The sequence below is a fragment of the Acanthopagrus latus genome, chromosome 12 (genome assembly GCF_904848185.1).
Source record: "Acanthopagrus latus isolate v.2019 chromosome 12, fAcaLat1.1, whole genome shotgun sequence".
Taxonomy (NCBI): Eukaryota; Metazoa; Chordata; class Actinopteri; order Spariformes; family Sparidae; genus Acanthopagrus; species Acanthopagrus latus.
This window is the reverse complement of record NC_051050.1, coordinates 2,933,747-2,959,925: the sequence shown is the minus strand read 5'-3', so window position 1 is coordinate 2,959,925 and position 26,179 is coordinate 2,933,747. Positions and strand designations below refer to the sequence as shown.

At 40.6% G+C, this 26,179-nt stretch overlaps 2 protein-coding genes across 10 annotated transcripts in view; one reads left to right on the top strand and one right to left on the bottom strand.

Moving 5' to 3' along the window:
* Nucleotides 1–1,950, bottom strand: part of dennd1a (DENN/MADD domain containing 1A) — a 29,920-nt gene extending 27,970 nt beyond the window's left edge. Inside the window, exon 1 of one of the 3 annotated variants that reach the window (XM_037118236.1) lies at nt 1,763–1,950. In XM_037118236.1, the coding sequence (XP_036974131.1) occupies nt 1,763–1,779 (17 nt within the window). In that variant the 5' untranslated portion in view covers nt 1,780–1,950. The remainder of the gene's footprint in view (nt 1–1,762) is intronic. The other 2 variants (XM_037118237.1, XM_037118238.1) reach the window with 2 other exon arrangements.
* nek6 (NIMA-related kinase 6) lies at nt 95–24,928 on the top strand. 7 transcript variants are annotated; one of them, XR_005078320.1, is made up of 10 exons: nt 95–1,511; nt 16,089–16,189; nt 16,349–16,489; nt 16,859–16,921; nt 17,079–17,189; nt 17,522–17,630; nt 18,054–18,161; nt 18,509–18,603; nt 21,430–21,580; nt 22,576–24,928. XR_005078320.1 is itself a non-coding variant. In XM_037118241.1 (10 exons), the coding sequence occupies exons 1-10, from the start codon at nt 1,439–1,441 to the stop codon at nt 22,684–22,686; spliced, it is 1,026 nt and encodes a 341-aa protein (XP_036974136.1). In that variant the 5' UTR covers nt 785–1,438; the 3' UTR covers nt 22,687–24,928. The 7 variants fall into 7 exon arrangements, 6 of the variants coding, with proteins under 6 accessions (XP_036974136.1, XP_036974139.1, XP_036974140.1 ...); XM_037118241.1 differs by having other exon boundaries at nt 785–1,511; nt 21,467–21,580; XM_037118244.1 differs by lacking the exon at nt 95–1,511 and adding an exon at nt 4,510–4,639 and having other exon boundaries at nt 21,467–21,580.
* Nucleotides 24,929–26,179: the final 1,251 nt, after the last annotated feature.

The following is a 26,179-nucleotide window of genomic DNA, read 5'->3' as shown; positions in this document are numbered from 1 at the left end:
GTCCTCTCGGCACAACAGCTCTGCTCAGCTGCTGCAGAACAAACCATTTACTTACAGTAAAAGTGAAGTGAAGCAGATGAGGTTGCTGGTTGCAAAGAAATACTGTTATGGCCCATGTGTCTTTTCATAAAATACTAGTGGGTCCTATCTAACTGTGACAAACAATAAAGACTGTAGGTTGAATTGGAGAAAGAATGTACAACTGATTAATCTACTAATGAATACGCTACAAACACTCAAACTCAAATATTTAGGATAAGGGTTGTATACCAATTTGTCATTATACAATACAGCGCAGCAAAACAAAATGAAAGTTTATAACACATTTACAGTTATTAATATTCATATATCATGTGGTGCATTTTTTAAACCTGCATTTGGGTAAACAGCAGCAACAAGATGGTGACAATAATATGGTTGGCATCTTCATTTACAAGTTAAAGTGTTACAGTTACAGTTCAACATCAGGTTAACATTATCCATATATACACGTATATACATACACACATATACACATATCTTGCAATATACCGTTTCAAAGCTTATGTCACACTTTGAAATTATTATAATTATGTTTTGATTTATTCAAATATTTGTTTTAAAAAACAGTTGAATTAGAAAACCTATTCTCAGCATATCAGAATCAGCTTTAGAAAGCCACTATTTGCAATTACAGAATGTTCTCTGTTCCCAAAAACAATACTGAGGACGCTCCCTATGTCTCCAGTGGCAGCTATCATCCTGTTTAAGGTTGCAGCTGACTTAAGGAATTCTTAGTCTACATAGGCTAGCTGCAGACATGGTGCCACTTTGTCTGACGTCACCTCTGATAAATCCACTAACTTGCATGTTGATGTTTGAGAACAGAACACTGCTTTGTTTGACTAACAACAACAACAAAAAAGGTTTGATTAAACACATGTTAATGATCAACATGTCCTACACAGAGTGGGGTCACAGCAGCAGCTCCACAATCGACCCGCTGACAGGCTGACTGATCAAACATGTCACCAGATATGTTGGTGTGACCGGACCACACTGGGTTTTACCGTTAAGTAGTAAATACAAACAGCATGTCTTCAGCTTGTCAGTTCTGTCAAACTGTGTTCACCTGTCCCACTCCTGCTGGATAAAAATGGCGAGTTCTTGAAAGGACCGTTGGTGTATTACCTTCTCAGATATCATTTTATTATACAGGATTATTGCTAGCTTGTTTCAAGCAAACACACCAGCGCACATAACGGGCCGACCGGCTCTTGTTTACCAAAACTTGGTCATGACAGACTAGTAGTATCCCTGCAATATCTACACCACGTCAGAGGAGCGATAATAGGCTGCAGAAAAGCCAAAGGCTGCTGCCAAACCCTGCAAATACTGCTCTATGTTTTTGTCGTGAAAACCAGCATCCGGTTGAGGAAGACATTCTGACATAATCACTATGTTTACATTAGCTGCACGTCACAAACACGTTCCTAACTCCCTGGCAACCTCTCTGTCTCAACGTGTGCGCGGTAAGCTTCGTATGGTTCCGTTTCATTAGCTTGAGAATAACTAATAAAACCCCAAACCATTACATTCAGAATGCTTCGTTTCTCTGGTCCAGTAAGTGGGCTAACGTTACCAGTGTTTTTAGCCAGTGTCGCAACAAGTCAGGGCCTTGTACTGTACTGTTCAGTTTCTTCCCAATGACTCACTGTAACACAGCTAACACAGCAGCGGGCAGCTAACAGCCGCTGTTGTAACGGCAGATAAACATTCTTACTTGATTCGGGACCCCATCCTTAATTGTCGCCACACCGTCGCGGTCGGCAGCAGATTAGTGCGCAGACGCGTCTGCCCGGAGGTGTTTTTTGGATGCTAACCTGTCACACAGAGCTATACAACGCCATGGTTTGGATGCACGCTTAGGTCACGCTCCGCCCCGCGCTGAACTCTGGGACTTGTATTTCTATTGTAGAGGACGCGTCGTCCGCAACCGTGAGCAATCTCGCTAGAAACTACAGCTCCCATAAAACAAGGCGATGACGACAATTGTGTCCCGTGATATGATGTATGGTATGTGTAAGCAATACTGAAGGATGGCATTTCTTTTTCTGTGATGGAACGAGTGGATCACTGAGTGGTTTGGGTCCGGAATTAATTCATCATAGGTATTCTGAAAATATGATCAAATCGGCTGGATCAAAAATACACATGCAGTAGTTCTAATATTTGGTTAAATGTCACTTTGACATTTTCCTCAATTAGGTACTTTTGACAGCTGTCCATAAGCTCCTGGTATTCCTCTGGCTGCATTTGTAATTACTTCTCCTGACACAGACTTGTTTCTTCAGCACAGTCCACATGTTCTCATTGTTGGGGGTTCAGGTCAGGACTTTATGAAGTCCATTCCAAAACCTCCATTGTAGCCTGATTCAGCACTTTTGATGTGTGTTTGGGAACGCTGTCCTTTTGGAACACCCAACTGCACTCAAGAGCCAATCTTTTAGTTGATGATTTGAGGTTTTCCTGAAGCATTTGGAAATAATCCTCCTTCCTCATTATTCCACTTACTTTCTTTAGAGCAGCAGATCCACTGGCACCACGCTTGACAGTAGGGTGTTCTTAAGATTGAAGGCCTCACCTTCTCTCCTCCTAACATACTGCTGCTCATTGTAGCCAAACAGCTCTTTTTTTTTCAGGTTTTTTCCTTGTCCGGGTGATCAGCAGCAAACTTCATTCGAGCTTTAAAGTGCTGCATCTGGAGCGTCCCAGCTCATCATCACATGCTTCACCACTCAAGTCCGATTGGTCTAAGTCAAATTTGACTTTTATATATGATATATGACTATATATAGGATAAGACATAAGATGTTCCTTTGTTGATCCCCCTTGGGAGAAATTCACAGGTAACACAGCAGCACAGATGGTTATAGGTAGCAAAGAATAAAGAATTTTCCCCGATGATGAGCTGAAGGTGGCTCCTGCCACACTATCCTACAAAGTTCTCGATTAGTTCCCTTTATTCCTTATCCCTCCTTATTGTCTGAGATACATCAAACAATGGAGGAGTCGTCAGATAACTTCTGCAGGTGGCATGTCTGGGAGTTATATCAGAAGTCAGAGGTGTAGAGGGTGAACAGAAACGGTGAAAGAACAGTGCCAGTGTTGCTTGTCACCACATCTGACAGGCAGTGTCGCAGCCCGATATACTGCGGCCTGTCTGTGAGGTAGTCTATAATCCATGCCACCAGGTCCTGCTCGACCTGCATCACTGAGAGCTTCTCAGCCAGCCGGGCTGGCTGGACTGTGTCGTGATCCTGAGTGTGATCCTAAGCTCTGTCAAGCAGACAGATGATGGCATCCTCCACGCCCACGTCAGTCTGGTACGCAAACTGCAGTGGGTCCAGGCAGTCGCGCACCAGGGGCCTGATGCTGCAGGACCAGCCTCTCAAAGGTCTCATGACATGTGACATTAGAGCCACAGGTCTGAAGTCGTTTGGAGCACTGTGACATCCCTTCTTCAGCACTGGGCCAATGTAGGATGTTTTCCAGAGTGCTGGCACCTTTTTCAGCTTCAGGGAGAGGCCAAAAAGATGCGTGAACACTCCTGCCAGCTGCTTTGCACAGACCTTTAGCACCCTCTGGCTGATCTTGTCCAGTCCTCTGGCCTTTTTGGTCCTGATATATATGTGGTATACAATCATTATATATACACCTGATTTCTACTGAAGTTGAAGGTTACACTTTTATTAAAATACAGTGTCCTGCAGCATAGAAACACAGGTCATATTACAATATAATCTGCCTCAGTAAAATGGCATAATATCTATACATAACTGGACAAGTGACTGGTCAATTGTTGTAGTGATGCATTAATGTTGTTCAGCATTTCAGTATAGTGTCTCAATATGCAGCTTTTACTTAGTTAGCTACTTAGTTACATACCGACTTTGTAATTACATAAATAGACTAACTACAGCTGATTATTTTCTGACCTTGCTGCAATGATCTGGGCCTATTCATTAAGTTTCCTTTTCCTCAGAGTCTCTCATATGAAACCCCCAAAGAACACTTCAAATTAAGACTAGCTCCTTGGAAAGTTATTCACAAAGCATCTTAGCCCTTAAAGACCCCCTAAATTGAAGAATCTCCTGTGAGATCAGACTTCATTCCTTGTAGCCTCCGGGATACATGTGTTACACTCTGTCACGTGTGTAAATACTTTCATATCCCATCACCAAACTGTGGGCCCACCCCACATGCAGGAGGCTGAGTGAGGGGAGAGGGAGTCGTGACGTTTGAACTGCTTCACCACATGGCACAGACTCAACACAACCTTACTATGCCATAGTTAAAGTGTCTTAAGTGGAGTATCCCTCTTCTCATTCAGTAAAAGCTGCACGCTCCATTTAGCAGCCTGCGTGGCAGCAGCGACACAGACCACAGAAAGAGAGAGAGAGAGAGAGAGAGAGAGAGAGAGAGAGAGAGAGAGGGAGAGAGAGGGAGGCGGGAGGGAGAGGAGAAGGAGTCGAGGGGAGAGACACGCGGGGGAGGGGGTCTGTCTGTCTGTCGGTGTGACGAGTTGCACAACAACCAGGACTAATGTGACTTGTAGAAACTGTGTGAAGCTTCGAGCAGGACATTGACTCCTCTTCAGGTAAGAGGCGCTCACTCTCTCAAACTGTCTCCGAGCGGTCGCTAAAACGTTTGAACGACGTGCAGTTTTTTTTTTTTTTTTTTTTTTTTAAAATTGCACGAGCCAGCGTTGTTGACATGTAGCTGTGTGGTCGCCTTGTATGAAACGCCTCGCGGAGCAGATCACACTCTGTTAGTTTACTCAAGCTGGAAAGCTGCAAAACCTACTTAGCACGAACGTAGCTAGCAACAACATTAGCTGACTGCTCTGAACGACCATATGGAAATGATATTTGCCCGCTGCCTCGGACGGAAACGAGGCTGCATTGACTCTTGCTCTCTGGGTAAACATGTTTTGTTTTTTTTTGTTTAAAAAAAAAATTATTATTATTTTTTTTTTTTGCTTTTCGTCGCAGTTGTAGTCAAAACGCTGTGCTGCAGCATGTGCTCTGACAGGCCAAAAAAATCAACACTCACATTCCTTTTTTTTTTTCCTGAAACTCTTTACTAGGTCGCATTTGACATGTACATGTGGACGCTGCAAAGTCAAATGAATGCGCTACTGCTGCCAGTCAAGCTGAAGTAACTTATCCTCGTGTTTATCACAATGTAATGGAGCTATTGAGTTATTTATTTCCTCATTGTCTGCAATTCTTTCATAACAGGAAACAACTGCAAGCCATTGCTAACTTCTACAGTTTCTGGGCTTTTTTTTGTCAAACTGAAAACTTTAAATGTTTCTGAATAAAACAAAATACGGAACATTTAACATGTAACATTTAATTACAATGCACTTTGTGCACCATTTCCTTTTCTTTTAAGTTAGTTTAAAAAGCAGTAAATACAGCCAGTGGTGCAACATGTGATAATATACAACTTCTAAATAAACAATCGTAAAGGAGCACGCTGTAGTTTAGGTGAAGAAATGGTGATGAGAAGAGAAAGATCCTCATTGGCAGATTTCTTTCTGCCTGAACAAACTGAATAATCAAACTCTCTTTAATTTCATGATTGAATAAACTGAATAAACAAATTGACCTTAAAGGACAACACAATCTATACTGTTTTACTTTGTTTATATGTGGCGGACCCTGCCACCTTTCTAGCTTCAAACAGTCTTCTGGGGCTTTCCTCTGAGAACAGCTTGTTTATGTTTCTATTGTCACCTTATTAATATAAATAAATGTAAATATTAAAATTCTTTGTTTGAATTTCTTCTCAAAAACTACATAGTGCCCCTTCAGGAGACCAAATCAAGTTTATGACACCCATGTTACACAAACAAAGACTTAAACACACACACACACACACACACACACACACACACACACACACACACACACACACACACACACACACCTCCAGCAATGAGAACAGCATGTTAACAAGATCACATGGACTGTGAAAGCAGGACCTCCTGTCTGTGTTTGTGGTGAGTGTTTTGTGGGTGTTGGTGGTATAAACGAACATTAAATGCATCACAGGGAACATTGGCTGTGGGGTTAGGGGGCTGGGCGTGGGGTTGACAGTGTTGAAAGGGTAGTTGCTGTTGGTTATGAGGATGCCTTGGCACCCAAGGTCAAATAACTGGCTAAAATTAGTCACGTGTCAGCTGTGACAGGGAGCCAATGTCCTGTGTGACTGGGAGGGCTGGTTATTAACCACCCAGCAGGAATCCATGTCTTCTCACGTCCTCACTGAATATCTGTAAGTGCTGTTCTACCATTATTCTCTGTCGAGGTTTGGGAGAAGTGAAGTGTCTAAAGATTGACAAAGCTGAATGTAGTGATGTTTGGCAGCATGGTTATGAAGGTTTTGGGTGGAAATTCTGCTCCACAGATTATTATTCTGACACATGTGTTACAAGTTATTGTCACAGTTGACAGCAATGCTTGCTGGTAGGAGTAGCTTTGACTTCCACTTGGCTGCTTGAGAAGTGTGACAGAAGAGCAATAACATTGCTCAATTTGAATAAAGTCACATATAGAATGTGTTTTTGTTCCATTTTAAGGTTTGCAGTGATGGAACATAACTCTAACCCTTTCCTGTTGATTAGGTCCCCTGTCCACATTCTGCCAATTAAGTGACAGTCAGCCTTGTGTGGCCATGATGTATACTTTTACAAAGAACAATTTCAGACTGATAAGTAGGGCTGGTGCTACACGTCGACCTAATTAATAATGTAAATACGCCGATTCAGATGACATAAGCAGAAGTACCACATTGCTCGAGCAGTTGAAGCAGAAGCATCCTGGGGTGGCTCGATTTACAGTGTGTCGCTCCATGGTCTATGTGTGTGACTTGTTGGGAACCCCCACTGATTATTTTTCAGAAAAAACTAAGCTGCTATGTTGTTATGCTACTGTCATGTTGGTTCTTACTATTGAGTGTTGAGTGTCTATTACACTCCACTGTGGCTTCAGTCATAGTCTGATTGCTGTCTTATGTGGTAGGCCACCGATAAGAGGTGTTGGGCTGCCATTTTTCAAAAGTTGAGTCGGCGTCAGCTTTCCCACCAGGGTTTGGTACTGCGTAACAACAAAAATATAATTTCAGTAGTATAAAATAAGTCACCCAACACAACCAGCAACTGTCAAAAGAAACATTGATACAAGCTGTAGAGGGCAGCAATATTTCTTTACAGCACCTAGTCTGCTTGATCCAAAGTAGAAGAAACACCAGCATTTTATGTTGTTGTCACTAAAGCAGTCCTGCATACTGTACTGTATATTTCCCCATAAATATCCAAGCACTATTGGTTTCATAAGGTTTCAGACAAAAATGTACTAAAGATAATGTTGGCAATGATTTTTGGATGCTGCCTGTGGCTGAGATTCGGCTCACATGACTAGCTTATTAATGACGTAGAGTTGTTGATGAAGTTGTTGATGCCGCCTTGTTCAGGAGAGCAGGCGTGCTAACATTAGCTGTGGCTGGTAGGGGACCTGTCTGTCAGGTTATCAAACATTATACTCTTTGACTTTTAGATCTGTTTTATGTTTGACCAGGTCTTTCTTCAGGTCTGTTGATGGATGGTATAATAAAAGCTAAATAAATTAATAAATAATACTAACAACAACACCAGATCTGTTGAAAATAATACAATAATAATAATAATACAGCCCACTGCTGCACTACGCTTGGGGGTTTAATGATGGACCATTGCTTGTCCATGTCAAAACAATAAAACAGTACAAATTAAATGTTTACACCTTATTTTGTTGCTTGCTTTATCTGCTACCTTGATATTCTTAGTATTTCATAGAAAATGTTTGGACAGCCATGCATAGTCACCAGGGGATGGCAGCACCAGGAGGACACAGGAGCAAAAGAGAATAGCCGCACACACAACCATTGACAGCTCTTAGGCCGTAACAGAAGGTATTACAAAGTTTAAAAATTATAAGACATCATAGAAACGCTTCAGACTGTGAAATGCAAGAAATTGCTAAAATTATCAGATAGGATGTTACACAATCAGGAAGACACTCAATGACCCTCAAACAATGGTGCAATGTTAGTAACTCTCTTAAAATGTGTTCAAATCTACTCTTTTTGCTCAGTGGTACAGTACATAGTAAAATTGTATGTATGTTTATACTCACAAATGTTGTCATATAGGATGTATAAGTGAGATCTCACAAGAGAGTGTTGCTGAGACAGAACAAGTTACAAGGGGGAAATCAACCCATTTTACGGGACTGTCTTTAGTCCCAGTTCCTGCCCTGGACATGTATAGACATGCACATCTCATTAAGATAAGCATAAACAAAACTGGAAATATGGTGAGGAATATGGGAACTGTTGTGTTGGGATAAAAGAAAGTGGGTAGATGATTATATGTGTGTCAAGTCACAAAAACTTGGAAAATGGGGGATTTTAAACATAAATTGAGCCTGTAGCTAGTTTTATCAGCTAATTAGTCACAAGCAAAAATATTACTTGTTTTTTTACCAAATGATTGGCAGACAAAGGAAAATGATAAAGCTTTGTATCACTTTCTGCAAACCATTTTAATCATTTCACTAATTTACATAACTTTTTAACACATTTGTTGACCAATGACCATAGATTATATTGACCAATACATTGAGAGTCCTTAAGATGACAGGTGCAGACCAGGTTATTTTGCAACCGAGGTTTTGGCAAATAAAATTCCACGTCCACACAAGTGGTGTGACATGCAGGGGACCCCTGCTGATCAATGTGGTGAAAGATGAAGCTGCTATGTTGTGATGCTACTGGCATGGTGGTTCCTACTAGTGATTGTTTGTCCTCATCAATGAATTTAAAATAACGTTTTAAGCGTCAATTGTGTTCCCTCTGTAGTATTTATCCATGCTAAATAACATTATTATTTATACTATTCACTATTCTTCTTATGATCTCTGGTCATGTCCCTGCCACTGTAGTTTAAACATGCCAAAACTGAACCAAACTGAGTGAATACATACGACACTCCACTATGGCTTCTGTCATAGTCTGATCGCAATCTTATGTGAGTGGTCATCGGTAGACCGGTCATGATAATCAGTAAATCAGTTAATTGTGAGATAAATAAAAATGAGCTCAGTAATTATGCCAGCCTCAATAATTTCCATTTGCATGCTTGTTTGTTTTCCTCGTGTCTCTCATGTGAACCCTCCTGTCAGTCACTCTGTCTCTGTGTGGGGAGGCGGGGCCCTGCCCCTGACATAACACAGAGTGCAGCATGAGAGCCCTGTGAGGAGTAGCAAGCCAGAGGTAACGCTAGTTGAGATTTGACGGAATAAAAACAAATATGGAATTTGTTTCAAAGCCGAACGTGACAGCTGCAGTGTGGGAGCACTTCGGATTCAAACTGAATGACCGTGGTGAACCACTTAACCTAGGTATGTTGCATTTGTTGAAAAACAGTAGCAACTAAAAGCGGCAATACAACAAACATGCATCTGCATCTAAAGCATACTCATCCAATGCAGTTTTCCCAGCTGGGAAAAAAACTACAACTAAAGCTACAGAGGGGCCGTCTCTGTCTTTCCGACAGTCCACAATCACCGGGGCGTTTAGTCGACAGCCCTTGCAGCCCTTTAATACCATCAAAAAGCCGACATTTTGACAAATGCTGCAAACATTTGACAGCCAGTAAAAATTGCCTGGGAGAACATACGTGTCACAAACGGCAGTTCCACAACTGTACAGCATGAAAGATGACATACTGAAGGGTTAGGGTTATTGTTTTTGGTTGTGTGTAATTCAATTCAATTTTTGCTAACAGAGACTGAGAGCCCTTTTTATTTATTGTTTCTGGTTGTTTTGTTTGTTTATTTTGTATATTTAAAATGTCTTCTTCACGTTCCATTTCCAATGTTAAATATTCCTTAGAAATAAAAGTTTATTGATCCTTGAAAGGGTGAACTTGCATTATTATGCCATTATCATTGTATTAGTTAAAAAATGGTCTAAAAACGATTATTATCATTTATCACAATAATTTCTGGGACAATATATCATCCATCAAAATTTGTTATCATGACAGGCCTAGTCGTCGGATCGTGACGCGTCAGCTTCAACTTTGCCGCCATGTTTTTATGCCAAAACAGACTACCACTATTAGAATGAATGGGGAAACCTGCGTTTTTGCCGTACTGCTGGATACAGTGTGAATTCACATTGTGTCAGCAGCCAGATATGTAAGATTATGCAGATTACCAGTTAAGACAGTTATGAATCTCTAAATAGATCATTTTTAGGTGCAGCCCTAGTTTCACATTTGTTGATGTTGAAGTTAAAAACAATGTAAAAATAGGTGTAATAAAGAGAGCTGAGAGATGAGAGCATGAGTGAAAAAACAACAGAGACAGTCCTGCATGTGAGCAAGGTAGAGTGGAAAAGAAATCTGCTGTGTTGAACACAACCTTTCCTTTTGATCCACCATGGCTCTAGTTTGCCTTATGTTCATGGCTCTTCAGAAGTGGTGGGAACAGAAACAGGGAACACTCCAAAGGGACTTTCTGTTGTTAGATTATTTCCTCTGCAGAGTTCCTGGAATGATTTGGTCAACAATTCTTTTGTGTTGTTACATCTATCTCAAACATGACAGTCCCTCCACATTGAATTAATGCTATCAAAGGTTTCCATCATTTTTTTAAACATGTCATTGATCTAATTTGCCAGATTTTTCCCTTTCTAAGATGTGGTGGCCACACCAATGACAATGTGTAAAAGTATGTAAGTAACTGGGGGAACTGGGGGTTTTACCCTGCTTTGTCGGTTAGCTGCTCAAATCCAGAATTCAGATGGCAGGAAGCTGAAGAACTCTGTTTTGTTTGGTTGGTGGACATGTGTGTGATCACAGCTTATCTAGAGGAAATAACCCCTCACTGAAAACGATTTCCTTGTTCATTTCTATTTCCCAATTGATTTTCTTCAGTCCAGTTGATTCATTTCAAATTGGAACATACTGTTTCTTATCATGCTGGCTTTCACACCTATCTGTGATGTTGGTCTTGACCTGACAACATTTTTTTGTCAAAATATTTTTTCTGTATTGTTCCAACACTGACATTTATTACAATATTGTATTATTTGAAAATTTATCATATTTCTTGGACTTCAGTTCATCAGTATACTCTTCAAACTGGCAGCAGATGGTATAGTTAAACATAAAAAACGATAACATAAAGTTAGTTGCCTGTCTCAACAAAATAATGGGTTAGCTTTGCCCCAAACTCATGAAATCATTCATTTAATGACTGGTGTCGTTGCTGGGTTGTTCCCATTTCAGGTGATGGAAATGATTTGTTATATTTCCTGCTTTGGCTGGCGCTGACTAACAACTTTTTTTTGCAGTCGTAGTACATGCTTTGATATTTCTGGGATGCTGAACCACTTCCATACTGTATACTAGGAAGTGTATTTTGTTAATGCTTCCCTACCAGCAAAAGCAGTGGTCTTAGGTATGTGAACACGACATCTCAAGAATGCCGTGATGGAATTACGTAGATTTGGCACAAATGTCCACTTGGACTTACGAATTACCTTTTGTTGTATCATTTTGGTAGTCAAGGGTCACTATGTATTTGACATGTATTATCATGACCCTAGAATAACAACGTGTTGTGTCCACAGATGTGTGATTTTATTGCTCAGCTCAACTGTGCTGTATGTGTTGCTCCATGTACAAAACCCCCAACTGAAACACCTGGGAACTCTTTGCATTGGCTGATCATCTCCCAATAAACTGTCTGCTTAAAGTTCCTTTGACCTGCTGGAATGTTATTTGTGGGTGTTATTTCTACCTGCAGTGATTAACCGTCCGTTGCAGGAGGCTGTTGTCTTTCGAGCATGCTTAAGGCAAGAGGAATGGTACACTCTGACTGGTCTATAGTGCATCACAGTGTTTACACTTATACAGACAAACATGCTCACACTCACATTCACACCTATGAGCAAATAAGAATTCAGGAAATTCTATGTTATTTTTGTGTGACCCTTTGTAATGTAAGGAATCTCCTGCCCACTAATTCTTTGGAAATTGCTTTTGCATTCTTGAGAGGCTCAAAGCTGTTTTTCATTGTGGCAGAGGAAGAGGAAACAGCTGGGTGGGTTAAAATTGATATAGTGTCTCACATTAGCACACAGACTCAACAGAAATGAAAAGTCATAGGCATTATATCTGGAAAGTACCTCTCAGGATCTGGTTGGCTTCAAGACGGTTTTTTTCATGGAATGTTTCTGAATTGAAATAGAGATCTCTCTTCTTTCATGATTAATAACAATAATACATACATACAGTAAGGGTATTTCCAAGGGACCAGAAACCATTTCAGGAACTCAGCAACTAGGCTGCACAGTTTTACAAATTACAATATGAAAGAGAGCCCAGTAGAAATATGTATTTTCTCCAGTAAAATTGAAATGCAATTTACAACTCCTACTAAAATTGTGACTCATATGGTAATTGCAAAACCTGTCAAAATATTTCCAATTTGAAGGTTTTTTCCACATGGTTCAGCCCTATCAGGAACCTTGCCTGCATTTGGATTGGAGGAATCTGTGTCTAAGTTCCTCTGCCATAGTTGCTTGTGCTAGTAAAATCTACTTAAAGGCCCCCACACACCGCTCAGACTCAAACCAACAGCCAACTGCCTTTATCCGACCACTCTGTTGCCTTTTGTCTGACCTGTTCGGCAGAAAAGTTGCATTGAACATAGCACTTCGACATGCTGCCAACTCCACAGTAGTGTGTATGTTCTGCGTTTGCGCAAGATGCAGTAGACCTCCTTAACATTGGGTGGCGCTAGTCTCGTGCCAGTACTCCAAAACATGAAAACAGGAAATGACGGAACGGAGTGCATAGAAAAACAAAGCGCACACAGTATTCCGCCCATCCCACACACTGCTCTGATTCATTAGCACACCCCCATTAAAATGGTCATACAGTTAGCACACAATCAATCAGAGAATCCAATGGCTCAGACGGCCAACAGCCAGCATTCACAGACTTTGCAGAATTGGAGCAGACACTGTCCATGTGGTTCCAGAAGCTTCCAATGCAGCTGAACACACTGAACAGATTTGTTCCCGAACTCGTTTTTTTTTTTAAAGCCATACCAGCAACATTTGCATGACGGGTATCAATAGTAGTCTGATAGTTGGTGGCTGGTGTTATAATATTACTCATACTGTAAATAGTTACTGGGTGTATATGTGATTATTACACTGTAATATCACTGTCAAGCGCCATGACATGTGTTACATGTGTAGGCACCAGTTTGTTGTCTATGTCTGTTTTTCAGGATTCCCATGTTGATCCACTCCTGCTCTTGCTCTAGCAGCTTTCAAAACTATGTTCACTGTTCTAAAATATGTCACAGTTTTATGGCTATAACACTGTGAGAACCAGACATACTATGAGGCCAGGTAGACTTGTAGAACACTGAATCAGTGGATTAGAAAAAAACATAAATCTAAGGCATTTGTTTCCTAGGGGAGATGATTCCTTTAGTGGAGTTTTCTCAGCACAAGTCTTCCACCCAGCCTTTGTATCTCTGTGATTTGGTTGAAAACCATACAGCTTGGGGCCCATGAGACCAGGAGAAATACTTTGGAATGGCTGTAGTGTGTTGCATACCAAAAACAGCACAGTCTTTACTACCCCAATTAAGAGCAGCCTGACATACTTGTGTCACCGACCATTCCGAAGTCATGGCATGAAGCCCACTTGGAATAACTAACATTTTAATGGTTAGCAGAGTGAAACAGGTTAAGGGTGAGTACGAGTTACCACATGTTCACCAAGCTAAATACTTAAATCTGACTCATCAGAGCGAGAGGGGTGCTTCGGGGTAATTCTCTTAATGTTTTAGGATAGAGAGCAGGTTTAAACAGGCTTAGACATTAAGAAGCTATTTTTTTTTTTCAAACCAACAAGTCATCAACACATACTTGTCAATGGCAGCTCCAGGTAAACAGTTGTTAATGAGGTTGTTTCTTAAGAGAAAAAAACTGTGGTGATGGAGAGAGCAGGAGGCACAAGATCACGCTCAGATGACTCAGCTAGTCACAAGAAAAGCCAAGAGGACTCACTGAAGCAGCAACTCACCAGCTCACCATGAGACTTACTATCAGTGAGCCACTTGTTTGGAAATGCCTTGATTATTTCCAGTTAAAACCAGAACAAGGTCTCTATCATCATGAGTCACGACCACAGGCACCCAGTCAGCTTTACCTCCCCTATTTTAGTATCATCAGACTCTTGCTCTTATGGTTATCCTGTGGTTTAGCCCTCTCACTACAGGACACATTGTGGACCTTCCTAACAGGGTTCATTGTCTGGTAGTTGGGAAGGAATTCAGCAGAGTTAGCTGTGGAGCTGCCATGATATTTCTTGGGTAATTCTTTGGCAGAAATACAAGAAATATCAGTGCTGAAATGTCAAAGGTGTTCAAGGTCCTTTAGAACTGTCTCTGTTACATTGTTTGTCTACAAGAGAGTTTTATACTGTAAAATGTCTGGCAGACTACTCATGGTTGAAAATGATCTTGAAACTGTAGTACTGGAGGGTCTGGATGTGTTTTGGAAGCCTGAAAATTGTCTGAACAGAAAAAAGTGTAGGCCAGTCTGGTCTTTTTCATAGAGACCACTAGCCACAGAGAAATGCATGAAAAATAATACTAATGAAACTGATAACAAAGTAAAAGTATATTTTTGCTGACCACCCATTAAACCTACATAGTACACACACTCGAATGGCTAGCCTAGAATGGCTATCAGAAGAGCGCATTTACACTTAGGTTACTTAGCAGACACTTCTGTCCAAGGCAACTGACAGTTGCCATGGAAGTTTTGGGTTCAGTAAGACACTTTGACATGCAGACCAGGGGAATCGAACCAGCAACCTCCACCAAGACCCAACTGGCCACTTTAATTCAATCAAGTCTAATGCAATATCAGGGTTAAGTGCACTGTATCACTGTAATCCTCAAACCAACCTTATAGATGATTCAAACTCACCAGATCTGTAACAGCCAACCACCTGGGCAACAAAATAATGCAGATGGAATCATAACTGTCATAATCTCCATTGCGTTGTGGAAGAATAACAGATTTTTGTTTTTATCCACATCAAATTGTACTCGTAGCTACCAGCCACCTAAATATGGCTGACATTTTTCAGGAGGATCCACGCATTATTCCCTGGAAACACCATGTCTCACAGTGTTAAAGAGAGATTGAGAGAGACTTCCTGGATATTTCCCCGTTGCTTTATCCACAACATAAATTAGTGGCTTCAACCTGGGGCGAGACCCAAATGAAACCCAAAGTTTCATTGAAATCTATTCAGTAGTTTTAGGCCATGTCCACACGAACCAAAATCATCTTCCATCCTTTTTTGCTCAGTGTAGTGGCAGAGGAGCAGAAAATGTTGCCCTAGTAACCCTAATAGCATGTATGTAGTCCGCCATCGTTGTTGCTGTTCCTCTTGACCAGGTATCCTCTTGTTGTTGTTGTTGTGAGACGTTACAGGGTTAAGAGGTCGAAGTGGGGCGATGGCGTCATCGATACGCAAAGTATGTGGATTCGCCGTCCACATGAGAACGCAGGGGCAGGGTTTTCAGACTTTTCCAACCTGAGACCAGGTTTCAAAAAAGTGTTTTTACAGACACTGTGTTTACAGGATCCTTATTTATATTTATTCATGATTTGTACACAACGTAAATGCTGTGTGAGTCTCATCCAGGATTTTGATGTTCTCTCAAACTTAACTTCTGTCGTCTTTAACTGTGTCCATTCTGAGGTCAGTATGGATCCAGATGCTGATCTTTGACACGTGTAGAAAGTTCTGCAGCCTGCTAGGGTGTGTGTGTGTGTGTGTGTGTGTGTGTGTGTGTGTGTGTGTGTGTGTGTGTGTTTTGCCCACTCATATCCTTAAAAAAAAGGCTTGTATTAATTTGATACAATTTGAACAGGTATTTTCTTTGTTACAGTAGTGGGTTGGTGTGATGCCACCATGGAGGCAGAGAACAACAACCAACCCACCTTAGACAACCACAACAATCTCTACAAGATACCTGGTCAAGAGGATCAGGTAGGACCTTATTAGACATGTTCACAGTACTTATAATAGTAAAAGACCTCTATGTTATATGTTCTTTAGGACATGGTTTCTATCAAAGATGATATATGTTCTAATGCACTATTCTGCAGTAACTTGTTCAGGCTTTCAATATGGCTACTTCTATTACAGAAAAACGTGCCAAGCTACAAGTACTGCTGCACTCTGGCAAACTTCCGTATTGAAAAGAAGATTGGACGAGGCCAGTTCAGTGAGGTCTACAAAGCAACATATCTGCTGGAGGGACAGCTGGTAGCACTCAAGAAGGTCCAGGTAAATTACCCTCAGAAGTCCTGGTTCAGTACACACAAAACCAACGTACAGCGCACAGGAGCGTATTGGATTCTGCTTCAGTATCTCTCCTTTGAATATTCTAAAAAATATTCTAAATATTGTATTTGTCTTTAAGATTTTACTGTTGGTGGCAAAACTAATGAAATAAAATATAGAGCCTGAGCCCGATTTTTAGGGAACCAGTGTAAATGCCAGTACACAGAAAATTGATCAAAATGAGCTTTCACTTTCAATAGTTGAAATCAAATATTATTAGTATTTTTTTCTCCCCACCACGCCCACTTGCACATACTTCAAAGGTGACAGTGCTGAAAATAGATGTTCTCTAAAATATTTTTGTTACTTCAGATCTTTGATATGATGGATGCCAAGGCTCGTCAGGACTGCATCAAAGAGATAGATCTACTGAAGGTAAAGCTGATCAGCCACCGATATTGTCCTGCATCACTTTGAGCAGTTATACATCTTGATTGTTGTAACTACAACTAAAGCTGTTACTACTATAACTATGTAATAATGAACAAGTGGCAGTTTTAAACAGGCATTCTCTCCTGTTTGTCCACTGCAGCAGCTGAATCACCCCAATGTAATCAAATACCTAGACTCCTTTATCGAAGACAATGAGCTGAATATTGTTCTGGAGCTGGCAGACGCTGGAGACCTGTCCCAGATGATAAAGGTCAGGAACTACTGCAATGTCATCTGACACTCACAGGTTTAAGTTAGATTACAGTGCACAGTTGCTGTATGCAGACGGTGAGCCAAGCCCAACAGAAATGACATCCGGGAATAAAGATATGTGTGTGTTAGATAAGTTGATAAGTGGTGTGTCAACATTAGAGTTGAAAATCAAAAAATGACATCCCAGTTATTAGCCCGGAATTCTCTCCCAAATGAACTCCCATTTACAAGTTCCATGCTTTCCATGGTTATCTTATTCATGTGAGAGAACCTTTCAGATTGGCATTGTCACTTTGTATGGACTAACAATCCCTCCCTCTGTCCGTTTAGTATTTCAAGAAGAAGAGGCGACTCATTCCAGAGAGGACTATATGGAAATATTTTGTGCAGCTCTGCAGCGCCCTGGAGCACATGCATTCACGCAGAGTAATGCACCGTGGTAAACAACGACTCACAGATTTACTGTCCTTCCTGTCAGTCTTCATCTACACCATACACACATAATCGTCTCCTCCATCCATCCTTTTGCTCTACACAAACCACCTTCTTACCTTATCTGTTTTGCATTCATATTTTCTCTTACTTACTTTTGTTATTATTCTACAGTCAGAGTTCAAACCCAAAAAGCTAACATTTGCAGTTTCAGAGTACATAACTTGACCATAGCTATCTTCATCTTTTTAGTTGTATGATAAGTTCAATAAGTTCAGTAATGATAAGTCCAACAGTTGAGGTTCAGCACAGAAGTACAGTATGACGACAAGGGAAAAGGGTGTGGATATTTCCAGGTTCAATTGTTTGTGTGTGTGTGTGTGTGTGTGTGTGTGTGTGTGTGTGTGTGTGTGTGTGTGGTGTGAACCAGATATCAAGCCAGCCAACGTGTTCATAACAGCCACAGGGGAGGTAAAGCTTGGTGATCTGGGTTTGGGTCGCTTCTTCAGCTCTAAAACCACAGCAGCCCACTCTTTAGGTAAAAGCACCAAAGTCTTTTTAACAATCTGATTGATAATTTATCAGCTGCGAGAGTGTTTTGAAGGTAGGGAAGACGATTCTGGAGAATGATCGTTGAGTCTTATTCCCAGGTTGTCAAATGCTGACACTTTTGGTTGGTACTCGGCCAGAAATTCTAACCCAAAGCGTTGCTGTTTCGAGACTCAACGGTCAACCTTCTCCAGAATCGCCTTCTGTACCTTTTTAAGGTGATGATGAACTTGATTCAGTGACAGCTTATATGAGAACACTCCCTCTCAAGTAGTTTTTTTGTTTTCACTTTGGTTCAGACATGTAATTTGACATTTGTCACTCTCTCTGGGCCAGTGGGGACACCTTACTACATGTCACCGGAGAGGATCCATGAGAACGGATACAATTTTAAGTCAGATATCTGGTCCCTGGGATGTCTTCTGTATGAGGTAAGCTCATATACACTTTGATCTTTACTGAGAGTGAATGCCATATAATAAAATATTTTCTTCTACCTGAAAGCACAAAAGCCTTGATAGCAGCCCCTGGAGGCCGCAAAGCTACACCCCACATGTAAACATACTGGTGATGACCAGCACTGGATCAAGTCCATCAACTTTAACAGCACATCAACACAGAAAGTGTTTTAGCCATAGACTGTATGATAGAAGTGGACAATGTGGACCAATGCTTCGACTACCCCACCAAACCGACCCCGCTTCATTCCAAAAAAAAAAAGAGAATAGTATCAGGGGTTTACCATATATATCCACTGCACCATGTACATTTTAATAACGGTTATTTGTAACATTATAGTAGCATTTTAGAATGTATTTCTGTGGTGACTACATTTAGTTTTAAGCCTATTTTTTTCCAAGTTAATATTAACAGCCCTATTGATATGATGATTAAAGTTAAAATTACTTATGGATGTTTTAGCTAACAAAGCTGGCAAGAAAGTGCTAATATCAGCTGATAATTTAATGTTTGTTATGCTTATTGGATAGCAGAGTCTCATTTTGCTAGCAGTAACTTTGCACAGACGAACTGATGTGTAATTCACACAGAAAGCCGACGCTGCGGCTCCTGAAGAGGCGTGATGGTACATGTCATGGTGATGACGTCGGTGTGTTTTCAAGGTGTTTCCCAGGTGTCCTCATGTCAATCTGCTGCCTATTTATTGTCACGTGGATGCTGTTATAATGTGTTGTGATTGAGATCCTGACCCACCAAACATCCTGGAAAGTGACAAAGTTACGCTCTTCGCTCTAAATTACATAATTAAATAATAATCATCAGTAAACTGGACGCTGTCATAGGACACTGGGAAGGGAGGCTGTTTTCTGAGGGAAAGTTCACTGAAGTCTCGGTCTGGAGGGCTGACCGTCGCAGTGATTTCACAAACACAAACACTCGGTGAGTTAAATTATTTTGCCTGTGACAGATGCTGTTTTTTGGGCAGAAATGTGAAGAAGAGTCCATAGATCAGACGGGAGGACGGACACTTCTCCATGTATAACTGTGGCGAAAAACATAACTTTGACACTTTCCAAGATGTTTGGTGGGTCAGGATCTCTATCACTACACATCATAACAGCATCCATATGATTATAAACTGTCCGCGGGTTTAGATTGACAGGAGGACACCGGGGAAACACCTTGAAAACACACAGATATCATCATCATGACGTGGACCGTTCACACCTCTTCAGGAGCTGCAGCGCCGGCTTTCTGTGTGAATTACACAAAATGCCATTTCATTTCACCACTGAGAACACAATATCCCCTATTCCTAGTAATATTTCCTTGTGTTTTGTCAGACTGCTGTGCCACTTTCTCCAGACAATGGTTTCACAGTCCTCTGTTTTCTGGAGATGTTCTGTGCTTGTGGGAGGTTTTGACAGGCCAACAAAGAATGAATGAGCAGCATTATGTGTCACTTTCATTTATTCTGTGGCTGTATCACCATGAGAAACCAGACACTGTCTCAGCGTTCATACCCACCTCTCTTCCGTCCTGACATCTTTCACAACTTCTTCTTCCTTTTTGCTTTTTAAAATCACACAGCTGACTGTCCTTAACAAGTACATTTATATCATAAAATGTGTAATGTGATTTCTTAACTTAATGTGTTGTCAGTGTTGCCGTTGTTACTTTTTCATTGACTGACTTGAACAAGTAGCATGGTAACTGTCAGGGGCAAAATGGGACATCACTGTGTGTATGTTACCATTTTGGTAGTTGGCATCCTTTCAAGAGTCACACAAAAAAAGCTATTGTAATTGTCTAAAGCCCTGCCTGCTAGCAGCCAATTATTTTGGCCTGAAAATGTCTACGTGCCCAAGTGTTCATCAGAATTGTTAGAAATTATCCTCAAGGGACCAAGAATGGTCACACTGTTTTCTGGTTTATCCTGTGTCATGCACCAAACTACGTGACATCCTTTGGAGACTGTGAATATCCACAGCAAATAGAATGTCATTCTTTCCAGTGCTAATGGTGTCATATATTGGTAGGTATAAAGTGTTGAATGACCAGAGGATCAGGCTGACACCTACGTGACAAAGAACAATGCTTTTCCTCGTTACTTAAGGCATTAATTTGTTGGATGTCAGTTAAGAGCATTAGAGCATTACCTCTCACAAGGAGGTTATGTTTTCTCCTGTTAATGTTTGTTGGTTGGTCGGTTTGTTGGTATGTCAACATGATAAAATTCTATAAGATTCTACTTCTATAAGATTTTAATGAAACGGGGTGGCTGTAGCTCAGCGGGTAGAGCAGGGCGACTAGTGATTGGAAGGTCGCTGGGATGGGCTCCAGCAGCAACACCCCGCGACCCCATGGAAAGGGGACAATGACATGACATGACAGATTTTAATGGAAGTTTGATGGAGGATGGATCTTAGCCCAGAACAGGCTTTTGGTGATATTCCAGATAAAGGCACTGATCTAGGATTTTTTTTTTTTTAACTTTCTTTAACATCGCAAGATAGGGTGTTATCAAGATCAAGTGCATATACGTTGCTGGCATCTATGAATGGGTACAATTTGATGCCTTGGTCTGTTAAGCAGTAATGGGTTGTTTAAAAGTTAAAGGGTTAAAGGATTGTAGGAGTTAAATGTTGGATTAGGCTTAATTGAAGGGAACTTTTGGGCCTTGGTGGAAGTATGAACACTAGTTAGGGTATTATTTGGGGCATTGGGTAGAGCTCATTGGATTTTGAATTTGTTTTTATTCAGCATTCACTGTCCACTCTTTTCTTTCTCCTCCCAAGAATTTTTCTCATGGAGACTGTCCTCCTCTTCCTCCAGATGGCAGCGCTGCAGAGTCCGTTTTATGGGGATAAGATGAACCTGTTCTCCCTCTGCCAGAAGATTGAGCAGTGTGACTACCCTCCCCTCCCACCTGACCATTACTCTGAGAAGGTAGAAACAACACCAAAGCAACTGTTTGGCCCTTAATCATGTTGGACGCCATTTAGATTTACATCGCACTGTGAATGTGATATTCAGTCAGCCACTCAAAAATTAAAACCAACTGTATTGCTCAGCATGAATCCAGTTAGCTTTATTCATTATTAATCACTATTGGCACTATTGACCTGCAGCCCTTCTATTTTAAAAAGTGAACAATGAAATGATTAATTTGAAAAGATGCATGCCTGTATTTGGATAACAAAATAAGGGTGTGTGCTCTGCTGTGTCATTAACATTATAAGTCCAGCAGGGAGAGCAGCAGCCTCTCTGTTTGCTCCAGGAGGTCAGTCATTGCACAAGATGCTGAGAAAAAGCAGAGTTTTTGATCAGTTGTCTCTTCTTCACCATAGAGTTAGTTTAGCGTGTTGAAAGCTGTGGTGTGTGTGTGTGTGTTGGTTGCTAGCAGTTGTCAGCTGATCTTGTTTGTTAATGCTGAATGTTGCTCCGCTCTGTCAGCGTTGTGTGATGACGTCTTGTGACAGCATTATAAGTGTTTACAATCATGTGACCTGCTTCATGTTCATCTGTAAAAGGTCATTTTACAATCAATGAGTAAAACAAATGCTCACAACAGCTGCCTAAATTGAAGATGAACTTCAAGACCACCCTAGTGTGTGCACACTGTAAATTATCTGCATTAGTGAATAGACTCTTAATCGTTGGAGACAAGAATCGAGGGTCTTTAGTGAATCGATTTTTTTTCCCCACTCCTTGCTGTTAAGTTTTTCAAATGTATTTTTGGTACTTTGGGCACCACAAGCTGAGAGCCATCTAGTTCCATGTTATTGGTGAAAAGGTAGACATATCTTAAGCCAGTATCTCCAAAACACTGCAACTCATAGCAACAATCTAGATGGATAAACAGCGCTACAGGTTAGAGGAACATACATGTTTAATTTTGGGTTGAACTGCCCCTTTAAGCTAATGAAGCCCATTTTTCACAGCTTCGAGACCTGGTTAGCATGTGCATCAGCCCAGACCCAGACCAGCGGCCGGACATCGTCTTCGTGCTGCAGATCGCCAAACAGATGCACATGTGGACTTCCAGCACCTGAGCACTATCTGCTACAAGCCCCCTCTGCTCAGTCTGAGGAGCTCAAACCACTAGAAGTGCGCTCTGCCTGGTCTTACAGAAAAGTGTCTGCCTCGCCCTCATCTTGACAGGAGGAATCCATGGGAAGACTTGCACAAGTGGACTGGGATGTTGAAACATCCAAACACCCACTTATTTTCTGACGTGGAGGATGTGAAGAGGTGCGTTAGTGGTGCAGCACGCATGGAAGGTGGAGTTTCGGAAACCATGATTGTTCATGTGAGAGGGGACCCCGTTTCTGCCTTTTTTATCTGCTTCAGATAGAAAGCTGTGTCTCACTATGATCACAGACTTCTCTAAGCTTTCTGTTTTGTATAGGGCTTGCATTCCAAGTTCATACCCTTTGGTAAAGATAAAGTGTGAAGTAGAACTGGGCAATTAGAATATTTATCATCTAGTGTCTACCAATGCTATCATATCATAGCTTTTTTTTCTATCCTGTCAATTTCAGTTCATCATTTAGGAGTCAAAATGTACAATTAGAACATTTTTAGCAATTTATAAGTCATATTTCTCTGAGGGAAGCCAGAGTGACTGTGGTGGCTTAAAACTTTCTAGGTCCAGTATCTCAAATTAATCACAAAAGTGATATATTTATAGCTGAAGACCAGCCCGTCAACACGTTCATGTTCCGGCCAATGTGTATTTGGTGGACATAATTGCATGATGAGTCAGTACTACAAACTTGGCCCCGGACAGACATGAATAACACTGAACCTGACATGCCAGATAGTTCATTACACTGAACTATCTACAAGAGAACCGCTAGAAACTGTTTGTTAAAGGGCAGGAACTTTCAAAAAGTACTTGGCAGGTGTTTGGCTGAACGATCTGTCTTTTGCTATCCATCACAGGCTTCCGTTAATCAGGAGAGCGAAAACATATTTTTTATGAAAAGCTTCAGTGCTCTCCTTTCAATTAAATCCACTCTCCACTTCTGATGTAACTGATGCCATAGCAGCTGCGCTAACAGCCAGCTATCAAACAAACAGTCCCTTCTCTCGCTGCTCCTCAAACCTAAACTACGCTCACCACTGACAGTGGTTCTTCATATGAGGCTGATCAGTTAAACCACTTGTTCGGACAAAAGTGCATAGCTTAAAACTGGCAAGATGCATTCATTCATTTATTCATTCATTCATTCATTCATGATGTCAAAGTGAATCAACACCTGCCTCTGTGGTAGTTTCTGTTACAATAGATGTCACACACCCACACACACACACACACACACACACACACACACACACACAGTCCCTCAAAGTCATGATGTCACTGCTTCCTCTGTATTACAAGACAATTAAATTGTGATCTTTTGATAATGAGCTTAACAAATTCATCATCATCACCCACCACAGCCTCTTGGTTTCTTTTGTGTTGATTTTTGAAAAGGACTAGACTTTATTTTTCTACTGCCTGGTTTAGGTGTCACCATCTGTGCTTCTTGAAACTGTGCCAACCTCTTGATTTCATTCTTCTAGCTCCTTAGTTAACAAACTGAAATTTATGACAATTTTCATGTTGCCTAGATTCTTACATTATGCATATCATTTCAGTGTTGATAGTGAAATAAAGAAGGAAAGAAAATGCGTAAAACAATTTAGAACTTATTTTTTTTGTCATTATTATCCCGGGGAAACTGAAAAAATGAGCACATTATTGAGTGCTGCAGTGTCCTTTATTCAGTCTGTTCCATACATATTTGAACAGGCACACAAGAAGTTGTCCTAAAACAACAGTTTGTGCAATGGTGGTGGGTGTAGGTGAGTGTTCCAACGATGTAACGGATGATTCAAGTTTCATGTGATGTACTATCAGAATGTAGATTATGATCATGTTTAACGTGGTTATATGTACAAACATCGACCACTATTACTGTGAAACTAAGTACCGTAAAAATGAGATGCTATGAAGATCATTTTGAGTACTAAACAAGAATATGTTTAAAATTGTCTGTAAGGAGCATATCTGTTGCACAGTGCCTTTTTAGACAGAAAACCTGAACATTGTTGTATTCAGTTGTCGTTGATAACTTGTATTTTATGCTAGTAAAACATACAGGAAGCAGGAAAGTGTTTTCAGTTTTCATCATGTTTAGACAATTCATATCCTCTGTCTTTATCTTCAAAGAAAGTATTGTGCTATTATGTTTCTACCAACTACTTTATCAATCATCATAACATTAAATGTGGTTCTGTGTGGCATCCCAGCCAAGTGCTTCCTCTGTTGCATTCACAGTAAAAAAGTGTTTTTAAAATGAAGAATTACAATGAATTCTTACTACAATTACTGACCCATGTACCCTTGTTATTGAAAATACAGTGCAACACAGGATTTCCATGTTTCCTATATACACACTGCTGTTCTCATGTGGCCTAACATCATGGAAGGAACAGAAAACACAGTTATATGTAGTTTCATCACACAAAGGCCTTTTGTATTGAAGACCAACATCACGTTTTTCAGTAAATGGCCTCTAAATATTTCTGATTGGGAATATCTTCAGCATCTAACTTGTGGATATGGTGCGCCCCCTGGAGGAGAGGTGCAGTGTTTTATATCCATGACCATATACAAGTACAGTTTATGAGAAATGCAGATGGGTGGCATATAAAAGGAAAAAACCTGAAGAAATTAGCCAAGAAACATAGTATCACTACATGATTTCTTTATAAAGCAGGTTTTGTTTAATCTCCAATGATACCAGGATTTATTTAGTTTTTTCATACTGTTAATACTGTAGTTATGAAGAGGAAATTGAGACTTTTGTCCTTTAAGGTTTGTTTATTCAGTCATGAAAACAAAGAGAGTTAATTTAGTTTGTTCGGGCAAAAAATCAGTTCATGAAGATCTTTCTCTTCTCATTAAAATAGCTTTCCCAAAACTACAGAGTGCTTCTTTAAACGGACCACAAAGTCACACGTGTGATCTGTATTGTTTTGACTAATCAGACCCCTTTCCAGGACAGTGTGTGTGCACAGACTGATTGAAATCTGCTGTTTTAAAATAGTAATGTAATGTCAAACTGGAACGACCGCCTTTGAACAGAGGAAGTGGCCTACAACATTACTTATCGCCCACCCACAATGCAAGTGGCCCTAATGACTCTGAAACTCAGACCTCACACCTGTCCTTAACGACTCTGTAAGGACACTGCCAAGGATTTTAAAAGCCTGCGACTCCCCCCTAGTTAGTTAGAAACAAGTCCAGCTGCCTGAGATATAGCATTTACAATTAAGGTGTCTGATATTAAGGTATGAATATACTGTAAAAAGTAATTTGCTGGTAATAAATGTAACAATTTATCAAAAGTGGCTCCAAGTAAAGTTCAGTCATATGTAGATTTACATCTTAAGTTTGTTTTCACGGTGTCATATGTGCAGGTCAATTATCTTTTTACTGAAATCAGTTTTTTTTTAAAAAAAAAATCTGTTTCTTGATGAAATAATTTAGAA